The following is a 15,881-nucleotide window of genomic DNA, read 5'->3' as shown; positions in this document are numbered from 1 at the left end:
AGACAAAACGGAAAGGAGGCAGTTTGTGGAAGCAGCGCGTGATCTGAAGGGTCTATGATCGCTCGGCGTGTATGTATGCATTTTTAATGGCCACCAGTACACTTAACACATTGACGGAAAAGATCACACCACCAAGAAGGAGTTGTGCGAGAAAAGTTACGTTGTATGCAGCCTGGTGCGATCTGCAGTACGTTAGGTTTCTGCTCGGCTTTCCTACCGGCGATCTGCTGCAACGAGTTCACAGGTAGGTGCAGGTAATGGACGAAAGTAATCGGACCGCCGCAAGTAGCTTAACCAGCTGCCAGCTCATAGAGTAGCAATAAGCTACAAAAACTCTATGTTGTGTAAGGCTGAAGCCAATGTCGTGAATTCAGACGAAATAGGGGAGGAACGTACTTATTTGCCAATTTCCATGAAATAAAATAGCTTTCGCAGTTACTTCTTGAAACCGCGAAAATATTACGAATCTGACCATTTACTTACTAAAATATGCTCTATCAGAGAGAAATGGTCACATATGCATATATATATGACCTAGCAAATCACAGTAAACGACTTAATTATATCATAAAAAGCATTTATATAAAGAACATGTCAGTCGAAAAATACGTGCTCTATCATAAAAATCCTAGTCGTAATAATTACGCTTATCTTGAATGGCGAAAATTAATTCCACCTTCGGGATTCGAACCAGGTACCTACGTGTCAAATGCATCTAGACGGTTGCCATTCCAATATTACCTAAAGGGAATGCCTACGGAAACGTCGAATTTACTGCTACAGAAAAAATAGTTCATTACACTTTTAGTTTTTCAGATTCTCTTTCCACGTCTGTAAATGCCACAGAAGATTTGGAAAATACATCATAACAGTATTTTCGCTTAACGAAAAATCCAGAAGATTTATTTGAGCAGTACATAATCGACATCATAAATAAACAGTATATTTACAAATCTTTGTTCCATAATTTACTTCATTGACTGTAGTCTTTGCTCGAGAGCTTCACGTACTCCTTTGCGGTGTTCCAAAATCTGTGGGTAGCGATCTTCAAAACGTGACAGCCACTGCTTGATGTTAGCGTGTTTCAGATGGTCAACTCCAGCGGCCTTTGGAGTTTTCTGGAAAGAATCAAGCATAAAAGTTAAGCGCCAATTAAATAATTAATTAACATTTGAAATTAACAGCCAGTACAACGAATTAGGATGAAGTAATTTTCGGTGAAGTAAACTAATTTCACTCAATATTTTGTTAAATCTCAATATTTTATGAACAATGAACAATATTCGTATGCTATGTTGTATGTGTAAACCAAAGAGTGTTATAAATAGTTTTTGATGTTGCCGAGCAAAAGTCATACAATAATTTTTAAAAGAAAACATCACCATTTGACTGTATTGTTGTTCGTTAAATTACGACCCAGGTTTTGACCTTTTATGCTATTTCCACATGATTGTGTTTATGTCATTAACATATGTTGCAGGACATTAAGCTCAAAATTGGCCATAAATTAAGAAAAATATTGGCTCCCCACGAAAGGCCGTATGGAAATCATCGTCTTGTAAAAATATCAGTAACTAATAATGGGAGCACGTCGCTATTAAAAAAAAGGGTTACTTTGGTGTATAAAAAATATGAACACATGTCCTTGAGTCGTAATGTGTAGCCATTTACGTATGAGTTTCCAAGAGGAAATGTGTGTAGTTTTACCTCAACAGCGACTAGAGAAGTAGCTACAGCGTAGTCGGCAAGGGTGATATTCTCCCCAGCCAACCACTGTTTATCCTCCAGCATTCGTGACAGACTCTCGAAACTGTCGTTCACTTTTTCGACATCACTGGGGTCGAACGATTTGCCAAAAAGTTGTGGGTGCTGTTGAAAAAAGCATAAGATCAGCACAGAGATCACCGGTTATTAGCATTCACTATAACCCAAATAAACGCACTTGTACGTAAACGTGAAGAACAGGTAAAAACCATAAAGATAGCAGAAAACTTAGTAATCACTACAACCCAGCTAAACGGACTTATAAGTAAACATGAAGAACAGGTAAAAAGTCACAAGGAAAGCTGGAAATCAGAGCGAATTTCCAGAATGAGATTTTCACTCTGCAGCGGAGTGTGCGCTGATATGAAACTTCCTGGCAGATTAAAACTGTGTGCCCGACCGAGACTCGAACTCGGGACCTTTGCCTTTCGCGGGCAAGTGCTCTACCATCTGAGCTACCGAAGCACGACTCAGGCCCGGTACTCACAGCTTTACTTCTGCCAGTATCTCGTCTCCTACCTTCCAAACTTTACAGAAGCTCTCCTGCTAGGTTCGCAGGAGAGCTTCTGTAAAGTTTGGAAGGTAGGAGACGAGATACTGGCAGAAGTAAAGCTGTGAGTACCGGGCGTGAGTCGTGCTTCGGTAGCTCAGATGGTAGAGCACTTGCCCGCGAAAGGCAAAGGTCACGAGTTCGAGTCTCGGTCGGGCACACAGTTTTAATCTGCCAGGAAGTTTCAGAGCGAATTTGTTTCCCAACGGGAAGAGGAACATCACAGACTTAACATCCAGAAGATTTCTTAAACCTCTATCCGAAGACTCGTTGACAGAAATTATTCTACTCCACCGCTCTCTGTTTCCAATTAGTCTCTCATTTTCTCATATGACACTGCTTCTATTTTAAAAAAGTGACTGGCTGCAGTGTTCTGTTTTTATATTGAATGAAGTCACGGGTTCTTAAACATCCATACTGGATAAGCTTAATCTTTTAACTAGAAAACTATTGTGTATATGGATCATATCCTTTCCATGCTGTTACTAAAAGACCATTGAACGCTATTATTTTTAACTCCCTGTGCACAGTCATTATGCTAATTGCAATGCTAGTAGCACTTTGTAACTCACTAGTCATTCCTTCCGCCGATTTCTTACACCCGGACTCCGCAATACTCGGCGATCCCTGTCCGTCAGTATACACGAGGTTGCCTGGCCTTGGTTCAACCGTGGTTGTTACTGCGTCCTTCCCCTCCACAGTCACATCAGCAACAGTCGACTTGGACTGCTTTATAACGTCTCGAATACCTCTGATGAATTTGTTACTCAGGTGGAGCCCACTTTAGAATTTCCCGAGTCCTCTCAACCGATCTATTCTTCTTGTTACTGCTACTGACAACACAACAATCCCAGTCTCCGTCTTTACTGACATATCCGCCTCTTGTGACATCTAGTGGACAATTCCGCATTACATAGGATCTTCGGATATTTGTGACCAGATACTGTATATGGCGATACCACTAGCAACTTCGTGCAGTTGTGCTGGAATGCTATTATTTTACACATTTTGTACACTTTAAGCCCATTTGATGCTCGCTGCATGGCGCTTTGGTGGTGTTGCAGTCTTTACGGGCGTCAGTTGTTTTCCTTGATTTTATTTATATCCTGCCAGATGGTGCCGTTAAACTAAATCGGGACGTATTATACACTCACACTCATAAATTAAGGATAATTTGAGAATGTGGTGCCACACAACGTGGCACTACACAAAACTGGCGCTAATAGCACAGGCATATAGTGAACATACACGACACAGATCCGTAAGTCCACGGTATTGGTAATAAGTTGAGAAAACCGTCACGAAACACATGTGCTACAAAACGCCACTGTTTCCTGCGCATGTACCCCGACATCAATATGGGATATGACCACCATGCACTCGTACACAGGCCGCACAATGGGTTGGCATACTCTGGATCAGGTGGTCGAGCAGCTGCGGGGGTATAGCATCCCATTGTTGCACCAGTGCCTGACGGAGCTCCTGAAGTGTCTTAGGGGTTTGAAGTCGTGCAGCGATACGTTTACCGAGACGTTCTCGATGGGGTTTAGGTCTGGAGAACAGGCAGGCAACTCCATTCGCTTGATATCTTCTGTTTCAAGGTACTCCTCCACGATGGCAGCTCGGTGGGGCCGTGCGGTATCATCCATCAGGAGGAAGGTGCGACCCACTGCACCCCTGAAAAGGCAGACATACTGGTGCAAAATGGCTTCCCGATACACCTCACCTGTTACAGTTCCTCTGTCAAAGACATGCACGGGTGTACATGCACCAATCATGATCCCAACACACACCATCAAGCCACGACCTCCATACATGTCCCTTTCAAGGAGATTAAGGGGTTCGTATCTGGTTCCTGGTTCACGACAGATGAAAACCCGGCGAGAATCACTGTTCAGACTATACCTGGACTCGGACCACTGTTCCAATGACACTGTGTTCTTGACACCAGGCTCTACCGGCTCTCCTGTGGCCAGGGGTCAGTGGAATGCACCTTGCAGGTCTCCGGGCGAATAAACCATGTCTGTTCAGTAGTCTGTAGACTGTGTGTCTGGAGACAACTATTCCAATGGCTGCGGTAAGGTCCTGAGCAAGGCTACCTGCGGTACTCCGTGGCCGTCTGCGGGCACTGATGGGGAGATATCGGTCTTCTTGTGATGTTATACACTGTGGACGTCCAGTACTGTAGCGCCTGGACACGTTTCCTGTCTGCTGGAATCTTTGCCATAATCGTGAGACCACACTTTGTGGCACACGAAGGGCCTGTGCTACGACTTGCTGTGTTTGACCAGCCTCCAGTCACCCTAACATCAATATGTGTTCTTTGAGCCATTTTCAACACACAGTCACCATTAGCACGTCTGAAAACGTCTGCACACTTACTCGCTGCGCCGCACTCTGACATGCACCAACACAACTCTGCGTATGTGGACTGCTGCCAGCGCCACCGTGCGACGACCGCAGGTCAAATGCACCGCATGGTCATATCCCGAGGTGATTTAAACCCGCAAACCGCCCACCAGAGCGTTGTTTCACCATATATCAGCGTTATCCTTAATTTATGACCATGGGTGTAGATAATGAGATAAATGTGTCTAGTGCGGATTTGAGAGTTTTGCAGTAATCGAGTAAATCAAAGAAAGTGAGTGCAGATATTAATGAAAATAACTTGCGAAATGAAACAATCAGTGAATCTAAACAAACAGATGGGTCTTAAATGACGCTGTAAAAATTGACAGGACAAATAAACGTACATGGAACCAAGTAATATCGTACTTACGAAAATTTTCGCCAACCTGCCGAACAGGTCTTGATCAAAGAAGAGTCTTTGGTCGACGAGAACCCGCTTGTTCACATCTTTCGGGTACAGAGAGTCGTCTTTTGCGTACTTTGAGATGAGGTACATTGATATGGCGCGGCTGTTACGGAAAGAGATGACGCGTTATCAACGTATCGTATCAAATTAATTACATCTTAGAAACTAACTTGTTACTTCTTTTGTATAGTCATGTGTGTTTGTGAATGTTTCGTTTCCTTCAATTCGAGTTATTATATCATTCCACAAACTACTGCTGTACTTTACTACATCGGTTATTATGCCAGGTGGCCATAATTAAACTGAAGACATTCCGAGTGCTGCAGTGTGACCTGTATATATCGCAGGACGATGACAATCGTAGCATGTTCATTACTCGGTGTAGCGCCTGGACACGTTTCCTGTCTGCTGGAATCTTTGCCATAATCGTGAGACCACACTTTGTGGCACACGAAGGGCCTGTGCTACGACTTGCTGTGTTTGACCAGCCTCCAGTCACCCTAACATCAATATGTGTTCTTTGAGCCATTTTCAACACACAGTCACCATTAGCACGTCTGAAAACGTCTGCACACTTACTCGCTGCGCCGCACTCTGACATGCACCAACACAACTCTGCGTATGTGGACTGCTGCCAGCGCCACCGTGCTCGGTGCGATCGCGGAGTATGCTGTAGAAAATAGTTCCACCTTCTGTCACCAAGTGAAAATATGACGCCGTAAGCAGTATGTGGTGTAGGTGCAGAAAATGGGAAGGAACGATTAAACACAAGATAACTTTGATTCTGGCACGGTTATTATGATATGGTAACAAGTTATGTGTTCAGTATGGTCTCGCGACTCAGCAACATGCTGCATCCGAACATCGGGCTGGTCGACGGTTGCTCGCTGGGTATCCAATGTAATTAGAGCCATGTGTCATTGTGTGCCATCCTTCAGACCAGGAAGAATCCAAATACGTCCCTGATAGATACCATCTTTCAGATATCCCCACAAACAGAAGTCACATGGTTTCAGGTAGTGGCATCTGGAAGGTCATAGGTGTTGAAATTGCCTAGAGATGATACGGTTGTTACCGAAGGTTTCTCGAATTAAATGTTTCACATGTCAAGATACATGTTGTGTCGCCTCAACTTGCATGAAAATAATGGTGTGGACACAGCTACGTTCTTGTAAAGCTGGAATCACCTGTTGCACAACGACGACTTTATAACGTGCAGGTGTAACTGTATACTTATCAGGACCGCGAGGTGTCATCTGCTCGAAGGAAAACGGACCGAGAATGGAGGAGCTTGTGAAACCACACTAGACAGTCACGTAAGGTGAATGCAATGGATGTTTCTGCACAACATGTGGCGGGGTAGAACCCCATATGCGACGGTTCTGTGCATTCATGACACCGTGTAGAGTAAATTGTGCTTCGTCCTCCAAAGAATATTCATCCGCCATCAATTTCCATGCGTGCCAAAACACGAAGGACAAGGTCATGATGTTGTAGCCTATGCTGGAGCTTCGTTTATTGCACATTCTGAATGCTGTAGGGATATCAATGTAAAAACGCCGCAAAAACTTTTCAACTGTTGACCAGGGATTAAACAATTCCCGTGACACAGCTTGAGCACTGGCTGCAGAATTTGAGGCATGTTTTTCACAGTCGGTTATAGCTGCAACAACTTAATCCCCAACTGCCGCGGGAATTGACCACCTCCTTCTCCCTACTGCACCACAAAATTCACCTGTTTCCTAGAATTTATTGGTCATATTCCTCAACTCATGGCATGACACCTCTTCGCATCTGTATCTGTCGGCGATATTCCCAGATTGCAGCGCCGCCTTTGTTACTGTTCTGATAAAACAGCTTTACCAAGAATGCAGAGCCTTTCTTCTCAATAGCCAATGCGTTTCATACGGCAAACTTGAACCTTACAGTCACTTCACACACACAAAAGGACGAGCAGTCTCCAAGCGGCAAATAGAATACTGTTGTCAGAACAAGACACGTTTCACATTCGGACTGCTTACAGCGCCCTATTTTCACATGCTGGCAGAAAGTGGAACTATTATTGTTTACAGCACAATCCGCCAGTGCACCGATTAATGAAAATACTTTGATGTATACAGGCCTGAATGCAAAACTCCGACACAATCAGTTAGTTATAACCACCCGGTGGTAAACGGGTTATCATACATACATACATACACACACACACACACACACACACACACACACACACACACGCACATACATTAATCCTTGTCACATAGATCATTAATACGACATTTCGTAATGATGTGGAACGTGTCACTTTCTTCGCACAAAATAATTAATTTTTTATTTATTTTTTATTTTTTTATTTTTACAGTTACTACTTCATATCTAGGAATTCATCTATTGAGTAGAAGGGGTTGTAATTCAGAAATTCTTTTAATTTGCTTTAAATGTCAGTTGGCTGCCTGTCAGACTTGTAATACTATTTGGCAAATGACCAAAGACATTTGTGGCAGCATAATTCACCCCTTTCTGTGCCAAAGTGAGATTTAATCCAGAATAGTGAAGATCATCCTTTCTTCTAGTGTTGTAGCCATGCACTTCGCTGTTATTTTTGAATTAAGATGCGTTATTAATGACAAATTTCATAAGTGAATACATGTATTGCAAACGTAATGTGAATATCGCGAGTTCCTTAAATAAATGTCTGCAAGGTGATCTTAGGTGGACTCCAGCTATTATTCTGATCACACGCTTTTGTGCAATGAATACTTTCTCTCTTAATGACGAATTGCTCCAAAATACGATGCCACATGAAAGCAGTGAAAGAAAATAAGCATAGTAGGCGAATTTACTGATATGTTTATCACCAAAATTTGCAATAACTCTAATAGCATAAGTAGAGCTAGAGAAGCGGTGAACCAAAACAATGGTTCGATAGCTTTGAAACTGTACATAAATGATGCAGTAAATAATGGGATTACCGGTAATATTGGTAGCATTAGCAGGGAAAGAAACTTAGATAAATGTTTGAAAGAGAAACTGCGTGCTGACACTTCTCTTTGTTTCTTGTTTGTTAGTTTTATACATAATTAGATCACATTTTTCAGTGTTAGTCAACTGTGTATCGTATACCTTTAAAAAATGTAAACTGCATTTATATGCAAAAATTTGTCGATCGTGTAACTTCTGCGCTTTTATGCAACCAAAGCAATTATGTGTGTTGGAAGTACTGTTTACTTGCACAAACAGGAAACAATATAATTATTGTTGCTTTTTTGTCCTCAATGGAACGCTCAGCGCCATGATCAAAGACAGGAGTTTTCCGTTATTGTTGATAAGTGTGAAAGTTGTTTGTGAATAATAGAAACATATTTTATACAAGCTTGACAAAGTAGTGAAGCGATGCTTTGATGCTTTGTACATTTTTGTTTTGCTTTTTTATATTTTACCTTTTTTTGAAGAAATTGCGTTTTCTAGCGCTAAGTGATAAACTTGTATTGTAAAAAAATGAGATGGTGCCCCGTCGTGCATAAACCACAGGTTTGGTCTTCCCAATAAAATTATGTTCTCAAATAAAGCTGGTAATTTACCGCGCATAAATCGGTGGCACACAGCATCTGCTGATCTGACTGCTAAGGCGTACCATGCTCCTCTGAATCTGTCACCGAAAATTCCTGCCCATACACTGAAGTGATGCTGATGCCTCAGTTCCATGATTGCTCTACTCTCGTGAATCCAGCCTCGTCTGTAAATAAAATGCAGAGTATGTCCAGTGGACCCCAACGAGTCCTATTTCAACAGGTATTGGTTCCCGGACATGTCATTATATGAACGTTTCTTCTAGTTTTGACCAATACTACCTCGTGCACGAATATGTGACCCTTTTTTTCTGTGTGTCCCCTATTACCGCTATCGGTTTCCCTTAATAACCATCCCCACGACACAAAAGTTGATATATTATTTACGTATCATTTCGTGTCACATCAGATGTGACATCAAATATGGAATGATACGATACATAAATAACAGGGTCTATATTGACTTTTCTAATGTGATGATGGTTTTTCACTAAAACCAATAATAATTTGTGAAGAACATACAGACAGCTACACTTCATGAATATAATAAGATACTTAATAGCTGTTCGCAATGCTTTCACAAAATGTATAATCTTCCCACATAAACTTGTTAAGTCACTCCAAAGCTGCGACAGGATGGCACGAAAAAGACTAAGTGGCGTTATTAATCTCAGTGTCGTTTTGTGACATGGAATTTCGGAGGACCTGCAAAAATAAGCAGAAGAAACCATTTTACCAGCATTCAAATGGTCACATGTGTGTGAATTCCTGAGGATCCAAACTGCTTAGGTCATCGTTCCCTAGACTTACACACTACTTAAACTAACATATGCGAAGAACAACACACACACCCATGCCCGAGGGATGACTCGAACCTCCGGCGGGAGGGGCCGTTTACCAGCATTAAAAATACGAAAGAAATTAATGCCACTCGGGCGATTATTTTGTTGTTCGATGGCCATTGTTTACATGAGTGTGTCTTCTCTTTAAATTAGCTCCGATAAGAAATGTCTTATCTCTCGCTTTGTATGAGGCACACTCGTTATGTCACTGGAACAAGTGAGGAACAGAAAAACTGTTATTAATGACATCGTTCACGAATCAGGATCATCTTACGGCCTCTAAATATTTTTAATAACTTTACTAGTTCGTTGATATTGGAGTAGATTTCAAGAGCAATAGAAAAGTATCCGACTGTAGCTGAAAGATTGTTCTTTTATGAAGCAAAAACCTTTTGTACTTTTTCAGCAACGCACACATAGGTGCTTAAAACAAACATGTTCGTAACACTCATCCCTCAATACTTGTATAGGTAGAGATTACCAGTACGAACATATTTCGTCGAATGTAAACTTGTGCGCGTCTAAACTTGAAAGACCGATTTTAGCTGAGGCATCTGTTTTATTCTTTTCTAAGTGAAAAAAAAAATAAATAAATAGCCGCCCGGGGTGGCCGTGCGGTTCTAGCCGCTACAGTCTGGAACCGCGCGACCACTACGGTCGCAGGTTCGAATTCTGCCTCGGGCATGGATGTGTGTGATGTCCTTAGGTTAGTCAGGTTTAAGTAGTTCTACGTTCTAGGGGACTGATGACCTCAGCAGTTGAGTCCCATAGTGCTCAGAGCCATTTGAACCATTTTTTTTGAAAAAAATATCTATCGTATCGTATCCATCTCTAAAGCAGTCGACAGTGAAAAGATAATCAGTGACATTAACACCTACCTTTCATTAAGCCACAACCCATTGTCATCCACTACTGGAACTGTGTGTTGTGGGTTTTTCTGAAACAAGTGCAAATTCAGCTGACAATGTCGTGCAAAACTCTGGTTATTAATGAGCAATACCCTAAAACATATCCGATTTAAGAGATGGAAAATAAAATTAGGATCCCATTAACTAACACTGCATTTCTACCAACAACTCTTTTACAAACATTTAACTGAGTAGAAAGAATTATTATTATTACATAATTTTATTTTTGAGACAACGAACATGTTTTTCCGTTATGTCATTTTTCATGCTTTATTTCATTATTTTCATGGTTACATTCAGAATTATTGCATAAAACGTAAGTTATTTTAAAACGAATACCATTTGACATTTGTCTTTGTAGATGAATTTTTTTTTCAAAACTGCGTTCTAGCTTACCTTCAACCACTCAGGCGTTCTCAGATCAACCCTAGGGACGACGTTGACAATTTTCAGGTCGACTCCAACAACACCAGCCACTATACGTACTAAGCGGCATGGGACGCTCAGGTTGCTATTGTAGAGAGTCAACGGTGGCATGGTTGTTTCTGAAAAATGAAACGCATTTTAAGTCGATCATAGTGTGGTTGACCTGAATAGGAGGAGGAAAGAACAGATTAGCTGAGCATCTTGTAGGAAGTGTAAAAGGGAGGGGGACAAGCACACAAAGCAAAATACCTGTGGTTACTGGAATCTGAGGGGCATATTTTTTAGCTTTGTCAGGCTATAGACATTCGAACTTAAAAGAAATTAGAACAGATCCGGACCATAATATATGTGACAGTTGCCAGAAAAATACAATTAATTTCTTTCATCAGAACACAAGATGGGCTTCTTGTATGTCTAGAAAGTGTGGAGACATCTGTTGGGATAGATATTTTGTGCCTCTATGTAACTACGGGGATGGAGAATTTAAATGTACTCGTTTGTAGACTAGCATCATTTTCGTATAAACATGGCAAAACAAGGAGTTGAAACATATGCAACAGTTGGAAACAAAGTAAAACATATTCAAACAAATAGTTTTTGTGTACATCAGAACCTAGATACATGTGCTTGTGAATTATCACCGCGGAAGACTACTCTTGTAATTGTAACAGTCTGCAAATCCTCTCTAGGAAGCTTTCAGCCATTTATGAGAAATCTAAAAGAATTATTGAGCTTTTGTCAGACAAGAAGAAACAGTAATCTGTGGAGATATTAAAGAATTAAACTGTAAAATTAACTGCAACCATTATTTGGGTATTTCAGTTTAATTTTAGTAGTTAATTTTACAACTCGTGTGCAGCAGGGTATTGGGATCCAGGCAAAATTTTGATAGACAGTGTTCAGGCTGAAACCATAATGTGTAACCCACTGTTAATGGGTTATCTGATCATGATACAAAATTAATGAAAATAAGCAATATAACATCTTGCAGCTCTGGGGCAGGATGATAAGGCGCGTGTTAAAAGATGGGGAATAACTTCCATGGTATTAGAGGGAGCTGTAGAGAGTAGAAACTGTAGGGAATGACATAAATTTGGAAACATCCAACAAAAGCAGGAAAGTGACAACTCAGAAAAAAGATCACATAGTCCAATCCGTAAGTAATGCTAGTCTTCACTGTCAGATTGTGAGACGTACACTCGTACTAGCACCTGGGTGCGATTGTTGGGATTCACGCCAGGCAAACGTATCATCTCGTGACAAAGGCGCGTTCTTATCGCTAGAGACATGTTCTGAGTTGTGCAATCTCCATATCGGAAACAAATTTTAGCGAGTTAGGGTGATTAGTTGCTGTGTCATTTGTAATAGCTCTGCAGCAATTTCTTTGAACATCGCACAAGTTTGGCCATATTAAGGATACTTTTACTTTACGTGGTATCAGACAGTTCATAATCATATTAATCACAAATAACATTTATTTTCTTCTATATAGGCATGAGAGTCGAAAATTCATTCACCCGGGAATAATAATTTTTCATACTGCCCCACGATTTGGTCTTCTCTTGTGGAAAACTAAGGAAAATCCGCAAGCAGAGCTTTCAACGTCATGTGACATTTCGTTTTTCCACTCACATTATTCATCTTCTCCTGTATTGTATGAATTGTTGGTGAATAACGCAACAAGCCACAAATGTTTTTAAAAAGCTTTATTTCAGTGTCATACCCGGTTTCGGGCTGTCATGCCCCTTTTTCAACATGATAGCCTGAGAGCGGTTATGACACTGAAATAAAGCATTTTAAAAGTATTTGTGGCTGGTTGCGTTATTCGCCAACAGTCTTTTAGGGCCAAGGAGGTCATGAGGTCCTAAATGGACAACATAACATTTTATTTTAATGTCAGTGGGAATATCATCTTCCACAGGTTGAAAGCTCCTCTCGAGCTTTTTCTGTGTTTGCTATTTACAATTTCGTTTTTTTTTTCTTTTTAAATCCGCCAGATGGAAAGTTATTTCTCCTCGCTTTGTTTCGATACTTATGTGTCATCTTCTCTGGTTCAAATTTATTCCTGTCAAGTACAATACAAAGTTTATGATCGTTTATCGATCGTAGGGCTAAAGATTATGAATTGTGCATTTTGATTTTTTTTGTTTCGGCTGCTGAACCGAAAATTACATTCCTAGTGAAAATGCGTTTTTATAGATCGTTGTTTTTTCCTTTTTTGTCGTATTGACAGCATGTCATCTGCAATGTAGTCAGAAAGAAAATAAGTACATTTTATGTGCTTTTTCGTGGGTAGTGGCTATGTGCGTTACTGTATCCTCATTTTTCGTGCTGTTTATCTCTGGTGGATATCTCTTTCTGCTTCTATTATGTGCACTGCTTTCACGCTGTTTTTCGTAGATTCACTCTCACCTTTACTTCATATTTATTTTCCACAAAACGTGATATGAGCAGATACTTCTGTCTCCATGCTCATTGAAAGATGCTGTATTATTGTCGCTCGTTGCTTTTGCGTAGTGTGCCTTACGTTTAGAGTGACGCTAATTCTGAATGTTTCGTGAGAGCTATTGGGGTGCCTCTGCTGGCGGGAGAACTTGCGTGATGTGATGTGACGTGACGTGATATGTGTGTGTGTGTGGGAGGGGGGGGGGGGTTGGTGTGGGTGCATGGGTGTATTTCTAAAATGAGAGAGACAGACGGATGGAGAATGAACGAGCGAGCGAGAGAGAGAGAGAGAGAGAGAGAGAGAGAGAGAGAGAGAAACTGTAGAAAACGACCTCATTAGCTTCTGTGTGAATGACGTGATTTAATAGTGTTTAGTGAGTCAAAGATCAACACCGTTGTTAGCGAGGAAAATCATTCTTGCAAAAAGTCAATTTGATAAGATGGATTCTGATGTTGGTGGTTAGTAACAAGAGATGTCTACATGGCTGTCGATGGAACTTCGTGTTAATCCTGCAGTGAAAGATGTAATTATCTTGATTCAACATAGGGCTTTTGGGATGGTTATTGACAACTCTCTTAATCGTTATTCACCATATGTGACTACAGGATTACTTGAAACATTAGAACAAGTGTTAAAATAAGTAAAAGAGATATCCTGAAACAGAAGCATCATTTTAGTTTCGAAGTTGTCTAATATGTGCTAGTACTATTACCTTATGATTTTGAAAGAACTTACGGACCCGGTTAGACCAACATAATACCTAATGCAGGATTGGGGATTTATTCACGTGGAAAAGCACTAAGCAGCGCAGATGGTGAGGAAATTTGGGTTGATCTAATGAAAGGCGTGTGGTATGAGGAATTCATAAGGAAGTTATTGTGCACTGTACACAGGGAGCAATACAAAGATGACAAGTTGAAAGTGCTTATGAGTAAATATAGATGTGCTGGATACGACGTTACAGTTAAGCGTCAGTGATAACAGAGTCCTAATAAGCTTTCACGGATCGGTACAGATGGGATTCATCAAGTTTGGCACAATGACCCCTGGAGTTGGGAGGCACTTTCAGGATTGGAGATCGACGGCTAAAGGCATCCATTCACAGCCCGACTGGTCTGCTGACCCGTCCAACTTGAGTGAACACCGGTGACTGTGTGCCGGACCCTACCTGCTTGCACTGACGCAGTGTGGGCTGGTAGGTAACTCCCTGGAGAAGCAGGTGGAGATCTGCCGTTCGAACCGACGGACATGGACATTGGACCCGAGCTGAATCCTTCGTCCACTCAGAGGCGAACAGGTGGGAGCTGACCCACTCAGCTAGCGGGTCGGTGGACCAGTCCGCTTGTGTGTGGCAGCTTTAACCCTATGGTGTATGTATTTCACTGCAGTGGACAACTTTTAATGGTCGATTCTCTGGCGTTTTCAATCAGTCATGAGGCTACAAATGCATGCAGGACACAGCACCAGTAGGGAGTGCCCACTGCAGTGAACTGTGTGCATTTGCAGCCTCAGGACTGACTGAAAATGCCAAAAAAGCGATCATTAACAGCTGTCCACTGTACTGGACGCTATGCTCCACAGGGTTAAGTAATTACCAAATCCCAGAGGCAAACGCTAACATGACCCACTTCCGTAGCCAATCTTGTTGGTGAAGAGCTACAAAATTATTTCCATATGTAAAGAAATATGAATTATTGTACAGAGATAACACTCAGAGATGAAGAGGCAGATACGGGAGAGTAAGTAGTGGAATGCTGCAGCAGTCCACTCAGAAGGACGAAAAAGGTTTGCCTAGAGTGTCTGTAACAATTTAGCGTGGACTATACCGTCTTTTAAGAATCGTAATGACAGACCGTTTATTATCTTCATTGTCTACTTGGAAGGCAAACTTTGTGAAATCTCCAAAAATTTTTGCGTTAGAACAGGGTTTCACTAATGTAATTCATGCGTTTTTCTTGACAGATTTACTGTATTGTCCATTCGCCTTCCTCGCTGGTCATTTCACGAGTTGGTTCCTTTTCATAACTTGCCACGGCAATTTTTAAGGATGCTAGCATATGAATACTACTTGAGCGTAATCTCATAACCATCCAGCAATGACACTCTTCCGTAGCCAAAAGCATCAGCAACCAAAAGTTTTAAAGTATTGTAAGTAGGCTGTTTATGTTTTCTCTATGTAAGTAGGCTGTTTATGTTTTCTTATTGGCAATGTTACGTAGCGCTCAATATGAAAATCACTGGCTGTGCTGTGGGCAGTCTGTGTCTGCTTTGCATTGTTGTAATACTCGCCATTGTAGTGTTAGGCAGCTGGCTGTGAACAGCGCGTAGCGTTGCGCAGTTGGAGGTGAGCCGCCAGCAGTGGTGGATGTGGGGAGAGAGATGGCGGAGTTTTGTAATTTTTCATGAACTGATATATTTACATATGATGATATCAAGGTAAATACATTGTTTGTTCTCTATTAATATCTTTCATTTGCTAACTATCCCTATCAGTAGTTAGTGCCTTCAGTAGTTTGAATCTTTTATTTAGCTGGCAGTAGTGGCGCTCGCTGTATTGCAGT

General features: G+C 41.3%; 1 protein-coding gene across 1 annotated transcript in view; it reads right to left on the bottom strand.

Moving 5' to 3' along the window:
- Positions 1–890: 890 nt before the first annotated feature.
- Positions 891–15,881, bottom strand: part of LOC126455494 (glutathione S-transferase 1-1-like) — a 37,274-nt gene continuing 22,283 nt past the window's right edge. Inside the window, exons 2-6 of the mRNA XM_050091245.1 lie at positions 10,845–10,993; positions 10,419–10,477; positions 5,094–5,232; positions 1,708–1,869; positions 891–1,118 (exon numbers count right to left, since the gene is read on the bottom strand). Of these exons, the coding sequence (XP_049947202.1) occupies positions 969–1,118; positions 1,708–1,869; positions 5,094–5,232; positions 10,419–10,477; positions 10,845–10,985 (651 nt within the window). The 5' untranslated portion in view covers positions 10,986–10,993 and the 3' untranslated portion in view covers positions 891–968. The remainder of the gene's footprint in view (positions 1,119–1,707; positions 1,870–5,093; positions 5,233–10,418; positions 10,478–10,844; positions 10,994–15,881) is intronic.

This window comes from Schistocerca serialis, chromosome 2, assembly GCF_023864345.2.
Source record: "Schistocerca serialis cubense isolate TAMUIC-IGC-003099 chromosome 2, iqSchSeri2.2, whole genome shotgun sequence".
Lineage (NCBI taxonomy): Eukaryota > Metazoa > Arthropoda > Insecta > Orthoptera > Acrididae > Schistocerca > Schistocerca serialis.
Note: the sequence above shows the minus strand (reverse complement) of the source record. Positions and strands in the feature narration are given on the sequence as shown.